Source organism: Solanum tuberosum, unplaced genomic scaffold, assembly GCF_000226075.1.
Source record: "Solanum tuberosum cultivar DM 1-3 516 R44 unplaced genomic scaffold, SolTub_3.0 scf00040, whole genome shotgun sequence".
NCBI lineage: Eukaryota > Viridiplantae > Streptophyta > Magnoliopsida > Solanales > Solanaceae > Solanum > Solanum tuberosum.
In genome coordinates this window covers 2413957-2434442 of record NW_006238964.1, presented here as the reverse complement: position 1 = coordinate 2434442, position 20486 = coordinate 2413957, and the positions used below count along the sequence as shown (strand labels likewise).

The window sequence follows — 20486 nt, the reverse complement described above, 5'->3', positions numbered from 1 at the left end:
AAAAATTGCGTAAAAATACTATAAATCATGATAATTGACAACATAAAATATTTCAAAAATAAATACATATTAAAAAATTCGATATTGCGTAAAAATACTATAAATCATGATAATTGACAACATAAAATATTCCAAAAATAAATACATATAAAAAAAATCGATTGATTCTTGAAATTAATCTATCGTTAAAAATTATGTATAAAATACAATAAATCGTGATAATTGACAACTTAAAATATCTATTAAAAAAACACAAAAAAAAAAGAAATTGACTGATTCTTAAAATTAATCTATCAATGTCACATAAAATGAGACAAAAGTAGTAATATGTATTATTTAATGTGAAATTATTGAAAACTACGTAAAATGTATTGTAAATCTTAACAATTAACAACATTTGATTGACTCTTGAAATTTTATCTATGCTACATACATTGAGACAAGCGGAGTAATATATATTAAGTATTTAAAAATTACGTACAACCATATTGCTTTCTGTAGGCTTCGAATTATCGTGGTCATTTTTTAGGCTGATACAAGTTTTGTACTCTTTTTTTTAGATTTTTTATTATTATTATAAATCGCAATAATTAATAATTTAAAATATTTTTTAAAATATATTAAAATTTTAGTTGGTTTCTGTAATTTTATTTATACTATATAAAATGGGACAAAGGAAGCAACATATATCATTTACAAATGACTTAAAAAGCATTAAAAATTACAATAATTACCAATTTAAAATATTTAAAAGCTATATAATAACATAGGTTGACTCTCAGAATTCTATCAGGCCCACATATATTGGGACAGAAAAAATAACACATATCATTTTAAAATTACCAAAAAACGCTCACATATATTGGGATAGAAAAAATAACATATCATTTTAAAATTACCAAATAAGTATTATAAATAATAATAATTAACAACTTAAAATATCTGAAAGACATTTTAAAAGGGTTAATTTTGTAATTTTATCCATATCACATAAATTAGGATAAAGTGACAAGTAATGTTGGTTATTTGAAAGTTACTTCAAAATATTATAAATCACAATAATGAATAACTTAAAACATTTTTAAAAAAAAATTAAAATTTAGGATGACTCTCCAAATTTTAATTGTGTGACATAAATTGAGACAACAAAAATAACATATATTGGGTCCATTTTAATTTATTTGTCTTATTTTTTTTTTGGGTTTTTATATTTAAAAAATGCGTAAAAATATTATAAATCATGATAATTGACAACATAAAATATATTTTGAAAAAAAATACAAAAATTTCCACTCATTCTTTAAGTAAAACTATCGTAAAAATACTATAAATCATGATAATTGACAACATAAAATATTTCAAAAATGTTGTATGTGGATAGTCTTATTGTGCCTTGAATAGCGTCAAATAAAGTACAAGTTTGTGATAAAAAAACTTATTCCTTTATCCACGCAAACAATCGCTTCAAAATCTCCGTTATTAGCCCCAAAACATACCATTTTTATAATTGGGCCCGTGCCCGTGCATAGCACGGGCAACATTACCTAGTATTAATATAAATATCGGTTGTTTACAATTAAGCAAATGAAAATGACTATATAGTGTAAGAATTATTATTTATTTACTATTAATTATTTTTTACTTATGGCTTAAGTTTACTTGGAATCAAAGTAATACCATAAATAATATTTAATAAGGAATAGATCTCGTCTGTACATTGGTTACTTGATGGACGTATCAAATTAAGTCATAACCTCTATAAATCGATCCTCACTCCACCCATTAGGGTTACCACATATTCTCTACAAAAATTTCGAATTCACGTCCCATAAGATTTATTTAAAATAAAAATGTTTCTACTAAATATTTTTATATTTAATGTTTAAATTTGAGACCTCTATATTAAAATTGAAGAAATTTTATCTGAAATTTATTAAAAAGATGAAACAAATAAGAAAAGAAAGAAAAACACACACATCAAGGATATGGGCAACTTACTGGAAAATGGCAATTGACATTATTTGGATAATAATTTTTATTTTTTTTTAAAACCGTCGTGACGTAACAGATTTGTGGAAATGCTTCATCTACAGTAATTTGTTAAATGTGTGGACAAAAGCTCCTTCTTGATAATGAAATGTATCTCTAGCTTAACTCGGGCTCAGCAACACTAAAAAAATTTTAAGTACGGACCCAAGAGCTAATGGACCAATCAGATCATTTGTTCATTGGGTGTTCTATGTGAATTTTATGTAAATATCTTTAATTTCTGTATATATTCTGAGACGAGGTTAATAGGTGCTCGAGCACCCGGAATACTCTATGAGGATCCGCCCCTCCAAGAAACTCTAACTCCACTAATATGAACATCTAGAGTGTGGACAATATAAGATAGTAGGTTCAACATCAAAAACCTAAATTAGGATGAGTCCAAAATTAATTTCCAAGTAAATATTATTTTATATTTAATAATTTTTTTAATAAAAATATTTAATTTAAATAAAAATTTATTGAATTTAAACTCGCTTTTGATTCGACCTGTTTATATCTAAACCGACTTGCTAATTTATCGACACTATTAACATGATTACTACAATTTGTCAATTTGAGTTAATTGATCCACTCGCCGACGTACATTATTTAATGTTTGCAATTCATACAAATTGACAAATTGTAGAGAGAAACATGGGACCGATGTTTATTGAATAGAAATTTTAAAATACTAATATATCATTACGAGCTAGATATTTCTTCATTTTTTTTTTCTTATTACTATTTTTAAGTATATAAATATAAATATCGGTTGTTTACAATTAAGCAAATGAAAATGACTATAGAGGACTCATCAATATATACAAGGGGTAAATTAAACATGGCATTAGCTTCTAGAACGCAAAAAAAGTTCATTATTATTATAGGTATTTTTTATTTAGCATTTATTGATTTGACTAATTTAGATTCATTTATTGGGAAAAATTTTATAATGGATGAGGGATAGATATAATATGACAAACACAAATTGTATGAGGCTCTTCTTAGAATTTGTCAAGTGAATTATTGAGTTTCATTTTCAGAAAAATTGGCCAAATGCATTTCTCTCTCTTCCTTTTTAACTTTTTCTCTTTGATTGAAATCTTCAATTTTTTAACATCTTTTCTTCTTCTTCTTCTTTTTTTTAAATAATTTTATTTATAAAAAATGTGAAATTTAGTCTAATTCATCGTACTTTTAACATTAGATATTATTTTGCTTTCATGTATTGATTATTTACATTACTAAAAATAATTATTAAAAATTGTTTGTCAATTAACAAATTAAATTATATTTTTATTTTTATTTTCATTACACTAATAATAAATTTTTCTTAAAAATATAAACAAAATTTGTAAAATTGCAAAAACAATTCTTAAGGAGTAAATAATAAAGTATCGTTTTTATTTATAATTTCATAAAGAATCCGTAAAAGAAAAAATAAAAGAAAAAATAAATAACTAATACGAAAAACGAAAGGGGTATAAATTATTATTTTTTTCTCTTTCAATAATTTCATATATACTTTTTTTTTTTCTCTTTCAACAATTTCATATATACTTAAATTCATCAAATATTCACAAGAAAATATAATGGAAAGAGCATCAATAATTTTGACAAATAATTACATAAGTTTTTGTACTATCTTAATGTAACCCAAAATCGATTTTTTTTCATAAACACTTAAATATATACATACTCTTCCGTCAATTTATATGATATCTTTTTATTCTTGAAATCAAGCAATGTGAAATTTAATTAATATTTTAAAATATATTTTTATTTTTTATATTAACATAAGAACTACAACTTATAATGTTTGTTCATAAATAATCCTTCCCACTAAGTTGCAATTCAACCAAAAATACTATAAGTTACAATTCTTATCATGTTAGCATATGAAAAAAATACATTTTATAGCTTGAATTTTGAGAAAAAAATAATCGATCAAAATGATAGAGAGAGTAAAATGAAAAAAAACAAATTGATTAATGTAATTTAAATAACTATTTATGTTTATCCAAAACTAAAACAATTAATTTTTTATGAGGTTAAGTGCACGCATCTTAGTTTAACTTTTTTAAGTACGTAATTATTTGACTTCAAATTTAAATTAGTATCGATATATTTATCTCTATTTGATTTTTGGCAAATGAGTATTATGAACTATAAAAAAGGTAAGGAAAATAAATATTAATTTTAAGAAATCGTGAAATGCTAATTTTAATATAGTACTATTTTTTTTTCTTTGATCTTGTTATTGTATTATTTTAAATTTATATAATGAAATATATTAAAATTAAAAAATAACAATATCAAGTACTTCATATTAAAGAGAGGGGTAAATAGAAGGTGGGGTGGAGGAGTGAGAAGAGAAAGGGAGAGGTTGAAAAGACATGAGACCACAAAATGTACTTTTTTTTCTATTAAAAAAATCTCTCATACAATTATTACATGACATACCTCATCCACCATAAAATTTTACCATTTATTGAATTGGGATCATTGAAGAAAAGTACACTCTATCGAGTATCAGAAATTGCTATGCTCTCATAATTAAATTTAAAAACTTTTAGTTAGAAGATTGAGAAATTCAACAACATTTATTACGTACCTAATATAGGTAGACATATTATACATAACGTGAAATAAGCAAATCAACGTCTAAAAGTATGAGATTTATTTGTTTTTAATATTTAAAATCCTAGTTTTGTCAATGTTTTAAGTCCTCCCCACATTAAATAGATAGTTGTGGATATGTATATTGTGTAATTGGTCACCCCACCCCTCAAGAGTGTGTATCTTTGTATAAAGTCAACTCTCTACACGTAATTATTTAAACCTTTCCATTTTCAAGTATAGTACTAATAAATTCCATCATTTCATTGTACAATAATATGCCAATAAGATATTAGCTAAAGATGTAAGAAATCGGCTTAACATATTGGTTAATATATAATTAATAGAAATTAAATCAGACAAATTCTAGAAGATTGTTAGATGATAAATTATGTTGTAATCACTGATTAAATACAAGTAATTTATAAGTCATGATGCTGACAATGACCACAAATATTGTCAATCAAATGACAATATGTAGGCCCAAGGGCTACAAACATTTTGTTGAAATTACATCTTATACTCCCTTTGTTAAAAAAAATCACCTTATTATAAGTAGAAATAATTTAATTTTAAAATTTAAAATCAAGATAATTATTTTTTTCCCTACTCTTTAAATTATTTATAACCAATATTGACAAACTTTACACACTCTTCCTCTGCTAGCTTCTTCTTCTAAACAATAATAAATTGTTGATTCCAACCAAAGCTTTTTTCTTGCTTTCAAATAGTTTGTTACAAACTTTATATCCAAATATTTTTTAACTTTAATCTCGTAAGTATGAAATTAATTTTTGAAGTGGCTAAATTTATAAAACTCAACTATATATATGCCTTAAATAGTCAAGGAAAACGTAACTTCGGCCGAAAATCCAAAAATAAACAACAAACTCTTGGCAGCTGACATAGGTAAATGTAACAGAAAACATAACTAGTAGATAAAAGAAGAATCAACTATGTACAAAATCATCTTTTTTTTTTGTTTTTTCATTCTGGTATTCGAAATTCACATTCTGAGTCGGACTAATTCAAATTCACACCACTTATATCCTATTCAACATATTCAGAATTCAAAATCAAGATGGAGAAACAGACAACTTCATCTTTTACTACGTACAAAATCCCAATGTGATTTCCTGACATAAGAAAATCCAAAAAAAAAGATGTTAAACAAGCAAAGTTCATACTATCCTTTTTGACAGATTCATATCTCTAACCAACAAACTGATTGAACATGTCCACAGTATTCATTTGGAGCATCCAATTTTCTCCATGTCTTCTCTTTACTCTCACTGTTCACATCAAGTTCATAGCTACTGTGAATTTCATCTAATATTGAATTTCCCACTGCTAACAGCTTCCCCTGCCACGCTGTCAGATACGCCCCGTTGGATACTCCACCTGGCAGTCTCGCCACGTGTTTCCACGTGGCGTTTATCTTTACGACCACGTCACCGTCTCGGCACATGTAGAGTCTCCCGTCGTCGCCTTCTATGCAGGTCTGGGGACACGTGTCGGCCCCCAGGAAGTCCTCCTCCAGACGCCACTGCCGGGACGTGTCGGAGTTGAATACCTCAGCGCTGCGATGGAATTGACCTTGTGCATGCGTAGGATAGCCTCCGATGACGTGGAATTCACCGCGGTGAAATGCGCACTTGCACTCGTCACGCTCAGTGGCCATTTCCGGCAGTGTAATCCACTCATCTTCCGCCACGTCGTACAACAGAGCCGATCTCAGCGCATTCTTCTCGTCGTTATGTCCGCCGGCGACAACCACAAATCTCTCCGAATCCGACGCACATCCAAAAAAAAGCCTCTGTCCTCCCGGCATATCCGTCCCACGACGCCACGAACCGGATACGAAATTGTAGATGAAAACAGAGTCCATAACCCTCCAATTAACCGGGTCACACCCGCCTATCACCATTACATCCGATCCGACTCCTACAACCCGGCAAAACATGGGCAATCCATCAATTAACTCCGGTATCGGCGGCAAATCGTACCAACATCCCCTTTCCGGATCATAAAGGGTGAGTCTATAGAACTGAGTAGATGAAAGGCTGGTAATGCCATAAGGTTTTCGAATGGTAGTAACCATGGCTTGGGCTAATACGAAAACGGGTCGGGTAAGACCCGATTCTTTCCGACGTTGTCGAAACAGGGGATGCTTGATCTCGGTTTTCCAGCTGGTGCATACGGAAGCAGCTTTAGAGAATTGATGGAGAGGAAGACGAATTAGACATTCAAGAGCAATATCATTAGGAAGACCCGGAAGAAGATCCATGAAGAAAAGATAGAAGAAATTAACAAATTGGGATAGAGTGTGTGTGTATATATAGAGAGATAAAGAAGAAGATAGGAGAACACAAATATTATTCCTCTTTCTAATCGCATGCATAAATATTCATTGACGATTCAGAATCGTGACAAACTATAGGTTTTCGGTGCCCACCAATATACCCAGACTATTTCATGGAGATAAAGAGATGATTTCCGAATAACTTTTTGCTCAAATACAATAAATCAAACATAAAGTGTAACAAATTCAAATAGAAAGAAGAAGGAGACACTGAAAAAAATACCTCATTCGTTTCTTTTTATATGTCACATTTTTTTAGACTTAACTTACATTGAGAAATTAAGTAAGATTACAATTCTATCATTATTTAATGTTTTTTTAAAGTCAATTTTTTAATAAATGATAAATATACTAGATTTCAAAAATTGAAATGCATTTAAATGACTAGTTAAATTTTTTAGTTTGTTTTTGGAACAAAATTTTTTCAATATGAGTTGATCCAAAATTTGTAGAAATTAAATTTTTTCCACCTCAATTTTCTATATATTTTGTGTAAAAATGATTTTTTATAAATTCTTAAAGTAAACATGACAACATTAGTTTCATTACTTCAAATTGATCTAAATATTCCTACTGAATCTGATGTTATTTATAATAAAATTAAGTAAAAAAATTCTTATCTTAATATAATTGTAGATATGACTGCAAAGAGCCAGAGAAGAATTTTACTTCTACTTCGACAAAGAAAAACATGACAACATCAGATTTTACAGAGTAGTAGTGCAATGGTGAGAGTACCTAATTAATGAATAAAGTAATTATAATAAATATTAATTACTTATTAGTTTTTCTAAATTGGTCAATTATCTATTTTCAAACTAATTAACTATCAAAGGTATAATAGAAAAAATATTATAATAAACACTAAAATTTTAAAGAAGGTTTTGGAGTTGGGGGATGGGGGATAGGAGATAGGGGGATTGTTGGTTACGCCACAAGAAGGGCCAAAAAAACAGGAAACAATGTCGTCCCAGTATCCAAGATAGAGATATTAACGAGGTCGATTTATTTTTATTGGATTTATCGAGGAAAATGCATATAATTAAAGCAGATAATAAATTTTATATGATTAATTTAATTTTGTAATAGATAAATAAAAACACATATTTAAAATAAAATTGAAACAAAATTTAGCTCGAATGTCAAAATAAAATATAATGACAATTTTTTTTTATAAATAATCATGCATCAAATCTTACTTCAAGTATATTCATTTCACTAAAACACTTAATTATGATAAATTATATATAATAAGTAAAATTACAATATTGTGTATAAATATAAAATGTGACATTGCTTATTATTACAATGATCTATTAATTTGTTCACTTCTTTAAATTAATATTGCTTGCAAAAAATTCAGCATATCCCACTAAATATATCAGATCTAGGGCAACATGTTAACACTCCACCTAATAAATATGATAACTGAAGTAAAATAAATAACATGTGATTTTAAAATCGAAGTATATGATAGTAAAAGACAAATACAGAAACCGTAAATTAGGTTTATCTAGAGTTTTCTTTGTTAATGTTTTAATACTTGGATATCTTCATATAGCTAATTATATATATGCAGTGATGGCTCTATTTTGTTGATACGAACTTAAATAATTGCAGAGCATATAAAGAAACAAGTGAGAAGGAAATAATTAAATTCACAAAATGTCTATTTCATATCCTGTGGGGGTCACACGTAAAAGAAAAAAAAAAAGAAAAAAAGAGTAAATATTTTTTTTAAAAAAACAGAAAAATATGTATGTGCGTCATGTATAGTAACCCATGGGCCATAACTCATATTTTATGTTATCCTTCAAATAATCAAATTGCCTTTTTTTCTTTCTTTCTATTTAATGGTTTTTCCTTCAAGGACGCTAATTAAAGCATGTTTCATGTAAGAATAGTACAAATAAATACTGTACAATAATTCTACTTGCAATTTTAATAAGTTAAACATATTTTATATTAATAGTACATTGATTGGTTTAATAATTACTAGACGATTTCTTCTTAAACATAAATTGTACGCTGAAGTATTTTAGGGTGTGGCTTAATGGTACTAGCGGAGATAAAAAACATTGAGTGATTTTTGAGTTACCTGATACATGTTGCTGGTGGGAAGTATTCTTGAAATTACTCAAAGTGCACGATCATAAAAAAAAAAATTTGGATATTGAACATCATTATATTGAATTGATCTTTTTATATACATAGTCTTCCTCCAGGTTAAGAAGCAACGAAGAAAAGGACAGCAACTTTCCTCACGAAATATGTAAAGAGACGTTCAAAATTCTTTAAATGATTAGAAATTTCATTTCATTAATTCTAGACTTTTTCTTTTTCTTTTTCATAGAAACATTCCTTTTGATGAAAATCAAAGGTTTACGACTAAATATAAAAGGTAACATTCTTTATAAACGAAAATTCAGCCCTCAGATGAGAATTTAGATAGCCAACCAACTGAGCTACTAAGATTTCTCCTTAGCAATGGTTCATATTCAAACTCAAAGAAAAAAAAATGAGAACCAGTTAGATTTATTATTAATAATAATACTCCATCTTGAGTAGAGTAAACTAATTTTCATGTAATATTTTTATAGTTTTTTGACTCTGGATTTTAGCTCTAATGCTTACCCCCTTGGTGATTGCAACTCCTCGATTTTATTTTATTTTGGAAAAATCATTGTGCTGACAAATCCAGATGAGCTTATAATTATTTATTTTTTTTAAAATGAAGAGCAAGCCTTCTTTAGACTAAACATAACATTATATATTATTTCTTAAATTTATTATATTTGATAACAATCTTGAATTTGGAGATGTTTGGCACACCCCAAAATGGACAAGGGACGATAAAGACATCAAAGCATTTCTCTTATATTTCATTCTTTAGTGGCCAAAAACAAGGAACAAAAAGACATACGGATACTTTTTTAACTAATAAGTTTACAGTGGGAATATATTCTAAAATTTCCTAAAATTTGTCATGACGAAACTTAGTTGACATACTAGATAAACTTAGTAAAAACTTTTATAATTTGTTGCTGACAGCACTATTCTGGCCATTGGAGTAATAGAGGGAGTCTGGAGCCAAAAGGGCAACTTTTCCATAGCAAAAATGCACAAAGGGACACACTATCGATTTGGCTGTTTTGGTCTATCTTCGGGTCCCTTTGTGCAATTTTGCTTGGAAAAGTGGCCATTTGGCTCCAGATTCTAATGGGTGATTCATATTTATAAAGAGCCTTCTATTTCCTAAATAGACGACATTAACAACTAACAAATATGATAAAGTAACATAGAAACAAAACAGAGCCCTTTGCTATTACAGGTTGGCCTTGTAGTTTCCTCAATTAACATTTAACAAGTCAACTAAAGTGTCTGAAGCACTGTGGAGTTATTTGCTCTTAGGATAATCAATAGATGGACCAACAGCGCTCAACAAATTAAAGATGATAAATCAAGGTTCACAATGTTATAAATCTACCTCGGGTACATTACATACAATGGCTACACTTGTATTTAAAACTGAAGCATGGGACAAGATCCAGAAAGCTAACCCATCCATCAATGCTGTTAGAAAATCAATAGCGAGCTGCTAAATCAACTAGGTCTTTGTAGTCATCAGGGATGTAAGACTTCACCTTAAATGATCCCTTTCCTGGAGAGATGTATTTCAAGCCAACAAGCTTCAAACCTGCAACAGAACACACAGACACACTAAATCTGTTGTTTTCTCCACAGATTAAACATAGAAACAACCAGTCGAAAAGATAAGCTCATTGTGTTTAGCATAAGCTTTGATTTATTGAATTGCAAGTCACAATAGAAGTAATATCCAAAAGCTGCTACTCAATGTTGGCTGCAATTAGCTTCTACACTGAAACAATCACTTTCGAATTACTTCAACTTTTGTTCACCATTTATGGAATTCAGCAAGTTGGTTGATATATGAACTACGTCTGATATATTATCTCAATGATAATTTTCAAGCAAGAAAATATGATGGGTTAAATTACCTAAGTTCCTATGGCTCAAGTTTCTACTTTCTAGAAGAGAGTGCTCAACTAGAATAAACTTGCCAAAGTAACTAAAGACATCCCTTAAATGATATATCCAAAACTGAAATGATTAGTTTTCAAAAATTACTTCAAATTTGTGCGGACAATTTATGGAATTCAACATGTTGGCTGATATAGGAAACAAGTCTACTACATTATCTCGGTGATGATTTTCAAGCACGGAAATATTGAGGATCAAATTACCTAATTTCCTGTAATTCAAGTTCCAGAGTATTCTGAGCTAGTAAGTCACCAACTAGGAGAGCCTTAACTAAGTTAATCTCCTGCTGGAAGAGACTTGACCAAGTACGAAACAAATCCCTGAAAACTAGATTCTGATACCCTAACTTGCACTCTCTTAGCAGACATGCAAGTAACCTAGTTACCATGTTTCTCTAATAGCTAAGTCATCCCTAATATTTTCTTTCCCTGTCTTGTAGAGTTCTATGCAAAATGTGCATACGTTACCACCAACCTCTCCAATATTATGTCGTATAGTTTGATAAACATCCCATCTAAAGGACAAGAAAACCTCCTTGAGTAGTTACCTTCCCAAGACTATAAGTACAACGTTTAGCATGTTGTGACCTAGTTTCACGCATCTCTCTCTCTCACACGCACACGCCAAAAAAAGAAAAACTAGATTTGAGGATCAAAATGAATTATTACCGTATCACCAAAGTCTAACAAATGAATCCAAACTGAAGAACGGAAACCCAGCAAAGCAACAACACAAGAATTTACAAGACAATACTCACCCTCATCAACCCGTCCATATAATAATCTTTCGCCTTTCCAATATTCCAAAGGTCTTGTCTTCATTCGTTTGCTTCGTCTAACCCCACTTTCAAATGATGTACCAGCATCTGTCAAATTCATGAAATTCTTTATCAAAAACATAAATGAAAGACTTCAAATAAAGACATCCCCATAGGCGCAAGAGTAAAAACCTGCTAGACTTGGCCTAGAAGAAAGATGTTTTCTTTCACGCCTTCCAACAGCAAGTTTCTTTGCTTTCTGTTGCTTATCTTTTGTCTAATGCATCAAAAATATTGCATATCAATCAGTATAACCAATACAGGTAAAGAAATCCAACTGCAAAGAGCACAAGCATTCACATGTAAACCCAAAATTAGGAGACATCATGGGCTAAAACTTCTAATGTGTTCAATTAATATCATTCAATATCCACTGTCACGTCAGAAATATCGTCTCTTAAACAGATTGGTTGTCAAATTTTAACACCAATAATATCAGAGGGTCAATTCAGTAGATAGCTTTAAAATGTCCTAACCCTAGACAGAAATCAACACATTTGGCAACTTAGATCAGTGACATCATAGCACTTTTTTCAAGAGAATAATAATCATGGTTATCAAACGCAGTTCATGCTAGTGTTAAATTTGGGAATTGCAATATGTTTTTGCACAAATCCTATCCTAGTGTTTAGTCATCTATGGATTTGTTTACATACAAGCAATCAGCTTTACTGTCTTCTAATTTACAGTTACAATTGGAGAATCAAACGATTTTTTATTTTATTTTTGATAACCGAGAAATCCGTCTGTGACCCGCCCTTTGGACCAATCATAGCCTTCCAAACTCGGTGGATAATGGGCCCGCCCCTCTACCCTTCTCCACTTAAATACCAGGCTTCGCTTTGCATGGTGTGGGGCTTGAACCTGCGACCTAAAGCCACAAATCCTCCACCTTTTGCACTCGAGCTAGGCCTTGGGGGCATCAAACGATTTTTACTGACTTTGATATCGTAGACTCTTTTACAATAATTGTTTTGGATCCGAAAAACTCTGCCCAATGGCAAATGGTTTGAAACTCTATGGATATTGGATAGTGTGCCCGCTTCTCCACTCAAATATCAGGCTTTTGTATGTGGCAAGTATTTTGACCCCTTATACCCTGCAATCATTAATTGCTTTTGGGAAAAAGTGTGTGTGTGTGTGTGTGTATCCAAGGATTAACTTGCCAGAGAAAAATGGACCTAGCACAGAACTTTGCACTTTGAGTTTGCTATATAAATAAAAAATAATAAAGGAGCATTCAAGAAAGGAGGCAACCTGGGTGTGATGCTGAGGGCTCATCTCAGGAAATTTAGATCTCACGTCTCTAGAAGGAACTTCAACTGCAACTGAGTTCAATTGATCTGTATAAAGACACCAAGGTTCTCAAGTTCTTTCCAAACTTTAGACAGTTATTACTAGTTAAGATATGCAAAGTAGAGTGGCTAAAATAACTAGCTATCCGTTCAAGAAAAAATCATAAATTCAGAATGCACAGGCAACTAAATTGCAGTGAAAGTCTTTGGTGGTGAAAAGTGAAAACGGCCCACGTCTATTTCCTTGACGATGTAACTATGACAACTTTATAATGTAAAGAGTGACAGAAGCTCAAAGAACCATTGCAAAAGAGAAGGTGATCAATGTGAGAATGATTTCAGTAGCTGTAGGTTATATTTGGAGGTAGCAGATTACTTTATACATAAACGACAGTAAAGCAAGTAACCAAATATAAACTGGGTTAAGTGGAAGCGCTTTCTGACTCTGAAGAGCAGGATTGAGTTTGTTACTAGGCAATAGGTATCAATATGTGGCATACGATCTTATGCTATCAGTACATGGGTTACTTTAATGATTAATCATCTCTAATGCTTTGCTAGTGACACTATAGACACCTTAATGCTCCTAACCACAATAGAACATCAAAATACAGCAATAACTTGCATGTACCAGTATCAAACTTACATCTTGTTAATTTATATCTAGTACCTAACAGGATGCTCAAAAGATAGAAGTGAAGTTCAAACATATTAGATAAATCTTGTTACTTTTGGAGTACTTTAAACATCCTGATAAATAGTGATGAGTGTGTTTTTGCTGAGAACCATATCTTTTGTAAGGTTCTCTATATGGTATACAATGATGGAGCGTTATCCCCATCTTTTATATTAAATCATTACCTTTTTTATAAAAAAAAAAAGTGAAGATCAAAAGTCATGATTCTTGACAACTACAAGTTCAAAATTCTACACATCTACTCTTTTTATAAAGATGCATTACATGCATCCTCCCATTAAAAAACCAGAGATGAAAAGGAAAAGGAAAGAAAAGTTATGATAGAACATTCCAAGCAACCAAAGGTATTGGTCTGCTGCAGTACAATTTTTGGCAAACATGGGCAGTTACTTCTTCCTATACTAAATTCCAACACTACACACCTTAACCTATAGCCTGTAGCAGACCTAAGAAATGTCCAGTTTCCCAATATCATGAATCACCCAGTTAAGAGTTGAAAATTTAAGCGGGTCAAAAAACGAATAGTTGACTGCAGATGATTCCAGGTAAAACTCAAATGCTGTGTTAAACATAAACAAGATACGGATTATTTTGAATATGTACAAAAATTTGTCTATACAAAAGAATCTAGCAAGAAATAACAATGCTCAAATGTCGCATCTTCATAAATGATGACTTGACATGAAAAAATCATCCAAAATAGAATCTCACCACTATTTAAGTCTTTGACAGAATCCTCAAAGTAATGATCTTGTTCTACAGAAGGCGCTGTTTCTGGTAGCATATTGTCCACCTGCAAATGACGTATGAATGAAAAAATGTCAGAGTTGGAATTATAACTCCTGGAATAATGTATCAAATGTAGAATATAATAGTAAAAAGTGGATAGACTTGCCAGCTGATCAATTTCAGTTGATCCAAAATCCTCAACAACTGTTTCAATGGTATAATTGGCTGTATCGACAGCTTTTCCTTGGGCTTGAAGAGAAGGTAGTGTTTCAGCAAGAACTTCGCTATCCTGCAGCTTTTGACAGTTAATGTAGGATTTGGTCTCAAGACTTTGTAGATCCTTCAAAACATTGTTTATAGCTGAATCATCTTTCACTTTGTCAAGCCCATCAGACTCATGGCGGGAATCCACATTTCTCATATTTAAGTTGACGTTAGTATTGACATCAATATCATCATAACCATTATGTTGCTCCATACCAGATCGAGATTCATTTGGCCCAGTTCTTACACTATCTCTGCCTGGATTCTTTTCCATCAGTTGCTCATGCACTAAGTCTGAACCTCTTAAAGGGACCATAATATTCGTATTTTCACAACCACGAGATTCAGTAGGTCCAACATTATTATTTACACATTGTGATTTCTTCTTCACGGACCAATCTGGATGCTCTGATTGCAGATCAATGTTGAGAGGCGAAAAAGGATCTCTCAGTGGATTTGACTGCATAAGTTTCTTTTTCAACAAAGACAATGAACCAAATGGACTTTTTGGTGGAGTGGGTGATGCTAATTTACTGGCAGGACTTTCCTCATGCTGTTTGTGAGAGGAAGGTGTTCCCTCGGTTGCACTTTTAACCAACTCCCGTACCTCCAATGAAAACTTCCTAGGCTTCTGAATCCTCTCTCCAAAAGCCTTACCATCAAGCTTTCCAGTCACAGGGAACTCGGGAATACATAAAGTGCCTAGTTCAATGGGCTTGATCTGCAACCGCTCTTGCAATTTGGATACTGCCATGTCCCGGTCTAGATCTTCATCACTACAGGACAGTAATTCACCCAGAATCTTGTTTATTCTGTTTTCTGTTTTCTTTATTGACCCTGTTGAATTGAAAAGCAATCATCACTTCTGAAATACATTCTGCTCATAGAGAAGTTAAAAATATAATCTAGAAATCAGAAGGTATCTATTTTGATTAGTTAAACCCACTAACCTGTGAGTTCTGCTTCTTGTAGTTCAACATTGAGGCCATGAAGCTCTTCTGGCAACTGAGAACCATGTTCCACCAGAATATCATCTTCCAATGTCTCTTGAGATGATATAAATGCATCATCATTCTCAGGCTGGGTGGATGAGAAACGGTGCTTATACTTCACCGATTTGCTAAGACAGAAAAGAGAACTCTAAAAAGGTGCAACAACGAGTTGAGAGGATGATAAAGGTAAGACAGGCATTCCATGTGAAAAAACAAAGAGTAACTAAGTGTACCCCAAGATGCCTGGTCGACGACGCCGTGCATTGGCGGGTGGATTATTCACATCTGGATCATGGATACTGCTACCTTTCTGTCTTTCTATTTCCTTCTCAGCATCTGTAAATTCACCATATGTAAAACACTAAAACTGTTATTTTTCTAAGTATAATATATACTGTTTTTAGTTGCCGATGGATCAACTTTGCAAGCAGATAGTTAAGAGATAACAACAGAAACAAAATCACCTTCTAGCTTTTCAGCAACTGAGAAAAATTCCACTGGATCTGACAGTTGATCAATATCTAAACGAGGAGCTACGCTGACAGTAGGTTGACTGCAAAACACATAGCAAGGTAAGCTAACGCCATAGTTTCAATAGGATCTAATTTAGAGAATAAAAGAAAGACTGTCTATAATTTACCTTGTACTAGGCTTGAGAGAAAATCGAGCCCTTTTACGCCCCAGTCCTGGTCTTCTCTCCTGGAGCTTCTCCTTTCCCTTCATTGCAAGATCCCCATCAATGCCTTTAGATAGTATAAAACTCGTAAACTTGGTATTCAAAAGCTCCGCACCATTATCCACAATTTCCCTTGCCTCCTCCAAGAGCCCAGGACTCTTGGTTTCCTTTTAATATCATAATGAAGGAGAACAACATCATCGTCATTAACATCATCCAAAATCAAATAACTAGCCAAATGAAAACTGACAAACTACAATATTTATGTAAGTTAGACTCCATTTTAATTGTACTAATTGTAAGTTGGAGTTCAGTGCAGGAACGAATCGAAGAACAGCGAAAACTCCATAGTAACAACATTAACACTGTTTCTCCTCTAAATTGACATGTAAGGTCTATAAAAGAGCTAGAAATCTTAAGAAGTGAAGAAAAACAAACGGAAAAGTTACCATGGACTTCATGAAATTGTGAATTGACTCTAGGTCTTTGGGGTTTACTGATACAGAGGCGTCGGTGGAAACCCTAACTGTTGTTGGGAGTAGAGAAAGTCCGGCAAGGCTATGGAGAGGATCCACCGGATCGGAGATAAGAGCTTCGTTCACCATCTTCCAATAAGGGGTTGGAAGTTTCAGGAACTTGAAAGGGCACGCCAACTGTGTGAAGCGGATGTTTTCCTTCTTTTTTCTTTATATTTAATTTTGAAAATTGGGACTGAGCGGGAGAGAGGGACGAGAACGAATGACGATGGACGAAACGAAGGGTACCCTACGCAAATTATTTTTCTTCTTTATTTGCACATATGCCCCCAACAAAATGGTTAACATCCACTGGTCAATCCTCCATTCTAATTTTATCTTTAGGGTGAACCCATCGGCAGCCCCTTAAACTTGGCACTAACTTTCACTTAGACACTTCAAGTAAGCTTTGTTTATTTTGAACACTTTAAGTAGGAGTTCGTTGTGTCATTTTTGACACTTTTCGCTGACATGGCATAATGAGTGTATAACACTCACTACCAGCGTGTTAGAGCTTTATTTAGCCTTTTTTTTTTATTTCTTTTTTGTCTTGTCCTATTTTCAACTACCATTTTCATAAATTTAAACTCCTTCCATGGTAAAAAGTGTTGACAGAAATTTTAGAGTTAAATATATATCTCACTGATTTAAATTTAATAGTCAAATTAGTTTATTATTTGTTTTTAAATCAGGACTCATTTAAATTATGTGGTTCAAAATCATGATTGAAATTAATACAAACAATTTTATTGCTTGATAGTTTAACCCTCAGATTCCTGTTAGGTCTAATTCTCTCAAAAAATTCCTTTTTATCTCTTTCTTAGATTCCATTTTGTATTTTATGCTCTAATTAGTCTCTAACTCTCCATGGGAAACGGCACCTGCACTTAAGTTTCCAATGATGATATTGAAGATAAATTTCTTCATTTTGTTTGGTCCTAAATTTCCTCAATTTTCTGTTTTTACTCCACTACAGATATAGAATAGGAATTATTTTTCACTCAAATCATTCAAATTCCATCGAATACTTATTTTATAGGGAAGAGGATTTAATACATTTTGAATCTTTAAAGAATAGAGTAAAGCTCGGATATGGCGGAGAAGACGAATGGGGTAGGGGTGGATTTGATTTTCGTGGAGAAGACGATTGGTGTTGGCGGGTAGGGGGTGGGGGATAGGGGTCAGGGGTGGTTTGGTATTCTGCAAAACACTTCTTTTTAGAAGTGATTAAGTTTTCCTTTTGTAATTATTTGGGAAAAATGCCACATGTCATCAATTCACTTGTTATCTTTTTGGTTAGACCAAAATTCATTGTTTAAGAATTATTTTGGGGGAAAATGACAAATGTCCTTATTTTATTGGACACTTTACAGGTCACTCGTGAGTGTAACGCACGCACATTATATATTTTCGCTTATTGAAAAAAAAGTGTCAAAATGACATAACGAAACCCTATATGAGGTGTCTAAAGTGAACATCCTTCAATTGAGGTGTCTAAGTGAAAGATTGTGCCAAATTTAGGGGGGCAGCGATGGGTTTGGCCTTTATCTTTATACCAGTTGATACTGGTTGTATTCATCACCATCATGAGGATGCCAATGGGGCGGGGCAAATGTGGGGTGGGATGGATTTAAGACTATGAAGAGTGGAAAAAGTTTAAGATTGTGTGGGACGGATTAAAATGGATTTTTTTAAAATTAATGCGGGAAGGGAGAAAATTAAATGGCTTGTAAATTAATTTTATCCAATAAAAAAATGTCACATAATAAATAATAATTTATTTATTTTTTTAAAAAATGGCCGTTAAAATTGAGGATAGAAATGAATAAAAAAGGTGGATTGAAGGGTATTTTTAGCTCAATAGGTGAATGAGGGGTATAGATAAACTTTTTCTAATAATCCAAGAATATTTGTGGCCATTTTCCGTATAATAAATACAACGTTTTGAAAAGTAACTATAATTAATGATAATGGTCTATGAACATGAAGATATAGTTGCGGAGGATATTGACCAACAAATGCCTCAAAGTAACAATGTTGGTTCGTCTTCTCGGTCACATGATCGAGAAATGCAAGTTCAACATGAGGAAATTGTCCGTACTACGTGGGAGGATTATATTAAAGACTAGTACACTACAATTTATGTTCAATTTTTTTTATTAAATTAAAGTTAGATGAAACAATTACTTAAGTGGAGAACAAATAACTTTGTAATAATTTATTATGCGATTTTATAATTTTTTGTTTATTTGATAAGATTGAATAAACAATTTGGGCTATTTTAATAGTTTTACAACTTATCAGATTTTTATGTTTATGAGAAAACATACAACAGAAAAATTTCATATCGCATGTCCAAACAAACCTTCAATTTCATCTCATGATTCCATATCATAATACCATATCATGATACCATATCGCATGGCCAAACGGGCCCTTAGACTTTTCCTAAAAAGTACTAAAGGAAATTATTTTGTTGTGATCATTGGTTTGTTCACATAATAATCCTAACTTATTCTAGTATTAGTATTCTTATTGTTGAAATTATCTCATGCAGGGGAGGGGGGGGGTGGTTATATAGTGTATTTCACAAAATTTAGTGATGCATGATGCGAAAATAATTTTCAATCTTTTTTTCCATAGTGTCATGGTAGGTATTCAACTAAAGCTATTGCTGCAACACCGTCGAAGAAGAAGCATCACACACAAAAAAGAAGAAGAAAAGGAACTAGCTAAAATGTTAAACGTATTATATTTTTTTAATTATATATTTTATGGGTAATAATATATCTATCCCAAATCATAGAAATTTTGTAATTTTGTTGACTCGATATAATTAATTTAAAGATATATTTTTTGGTTTATATATATATATATAAAATCGGAGTTGAAATTGGATATGCAAACTTGGTAGATTGAAGATAGTTAAAATAAACTATTGTTTTAAAAAACTTCATGAGAACACACTTCTTCATAACTTTCATTATGGATTTGTCAATTTGTCTTTGAAAACGTTTTTTTGGGTTGATGTTCTATCATAAATAACATATTTACCTTATACAAGGCAAGAGTAAGATTTGCATACATTTATCTTTTCCAGATCTTACTTGTAGAACCACATTGAATATGTTGTTATTGTTGAAAGATCAATTTAGGAGGAAGAAGAAGAACAACAATATACCCGAAAAATTCACAAGTGAAATTAAGGATAAAATATATACAGATCTTATCTCTACACAAGAATAGAGACATTTGCCTATAAATATAAAATATTATTTTATTTCAAAATTAATTATTTAAAATTATAATCACACTACTAATCAATCGACCGCTTTTACGAAAAAATAAATAAATAAAAAATCGACCACTTATATATATATGGAGGAAGAAAGAATAAAGATTTATGTAAATTTCTGAAGAATTAAGA

The 20486-nt window shown here is 31.5% G+C and overlaps 2 protein-coding genes across 2 annotated transcripts; both read right to left on the bottom strand.

Moving 5' to 3' along the window:
* Positions 1-5748: 5748 nt before the first annotated feature.
* On the bottom strand, positions 5749-7127 carry LOC102600650 (F-box/kelch-repeat protein At1g80440-like). Its single transcript, XM_006343045.1, has one exon. The coding sequence runs from the start codon at positions 7049-7051 to the stop codon at positions 5855-5857; it is 1197 nt and encodes a 398-aa protein (XP_006343107.1). The 5' UTR covers positions 7052-7127; the 3' UTR covers positions 5749-5854.
* A 3184-nt stretch (positions 7128-10311) lies between these two features.
* On the bottom strand, positions 10312-17314 carry LOC102577589 (uncharacterized). Its single transcript, XM_006343044.2, has 11 exons — positions 16994-17314; positions 16509-16711; positions 16333-16421; positions 16102-16204; positions 15827-15996; positions 14779-15713; positions 14595-14676; positions 13149-13234; positions 12024-12108; positions 11832-11939; positions 10312-10709 (listed from the first exon to the last, which is right to left on the bottom strand). Exons 1-11 carry the CDS (start codon positions 17147-17149, stop codon positions 10597-10599), a joined length of 2130 nt encoding a protein of 709 aa, XP_006343106.1. The 5' UTR covers positions 17150-17314; the 3' UTR covers positions 10312-10596.
* Positions 17315-20486: the final 3172 nt, after the last annotated feature.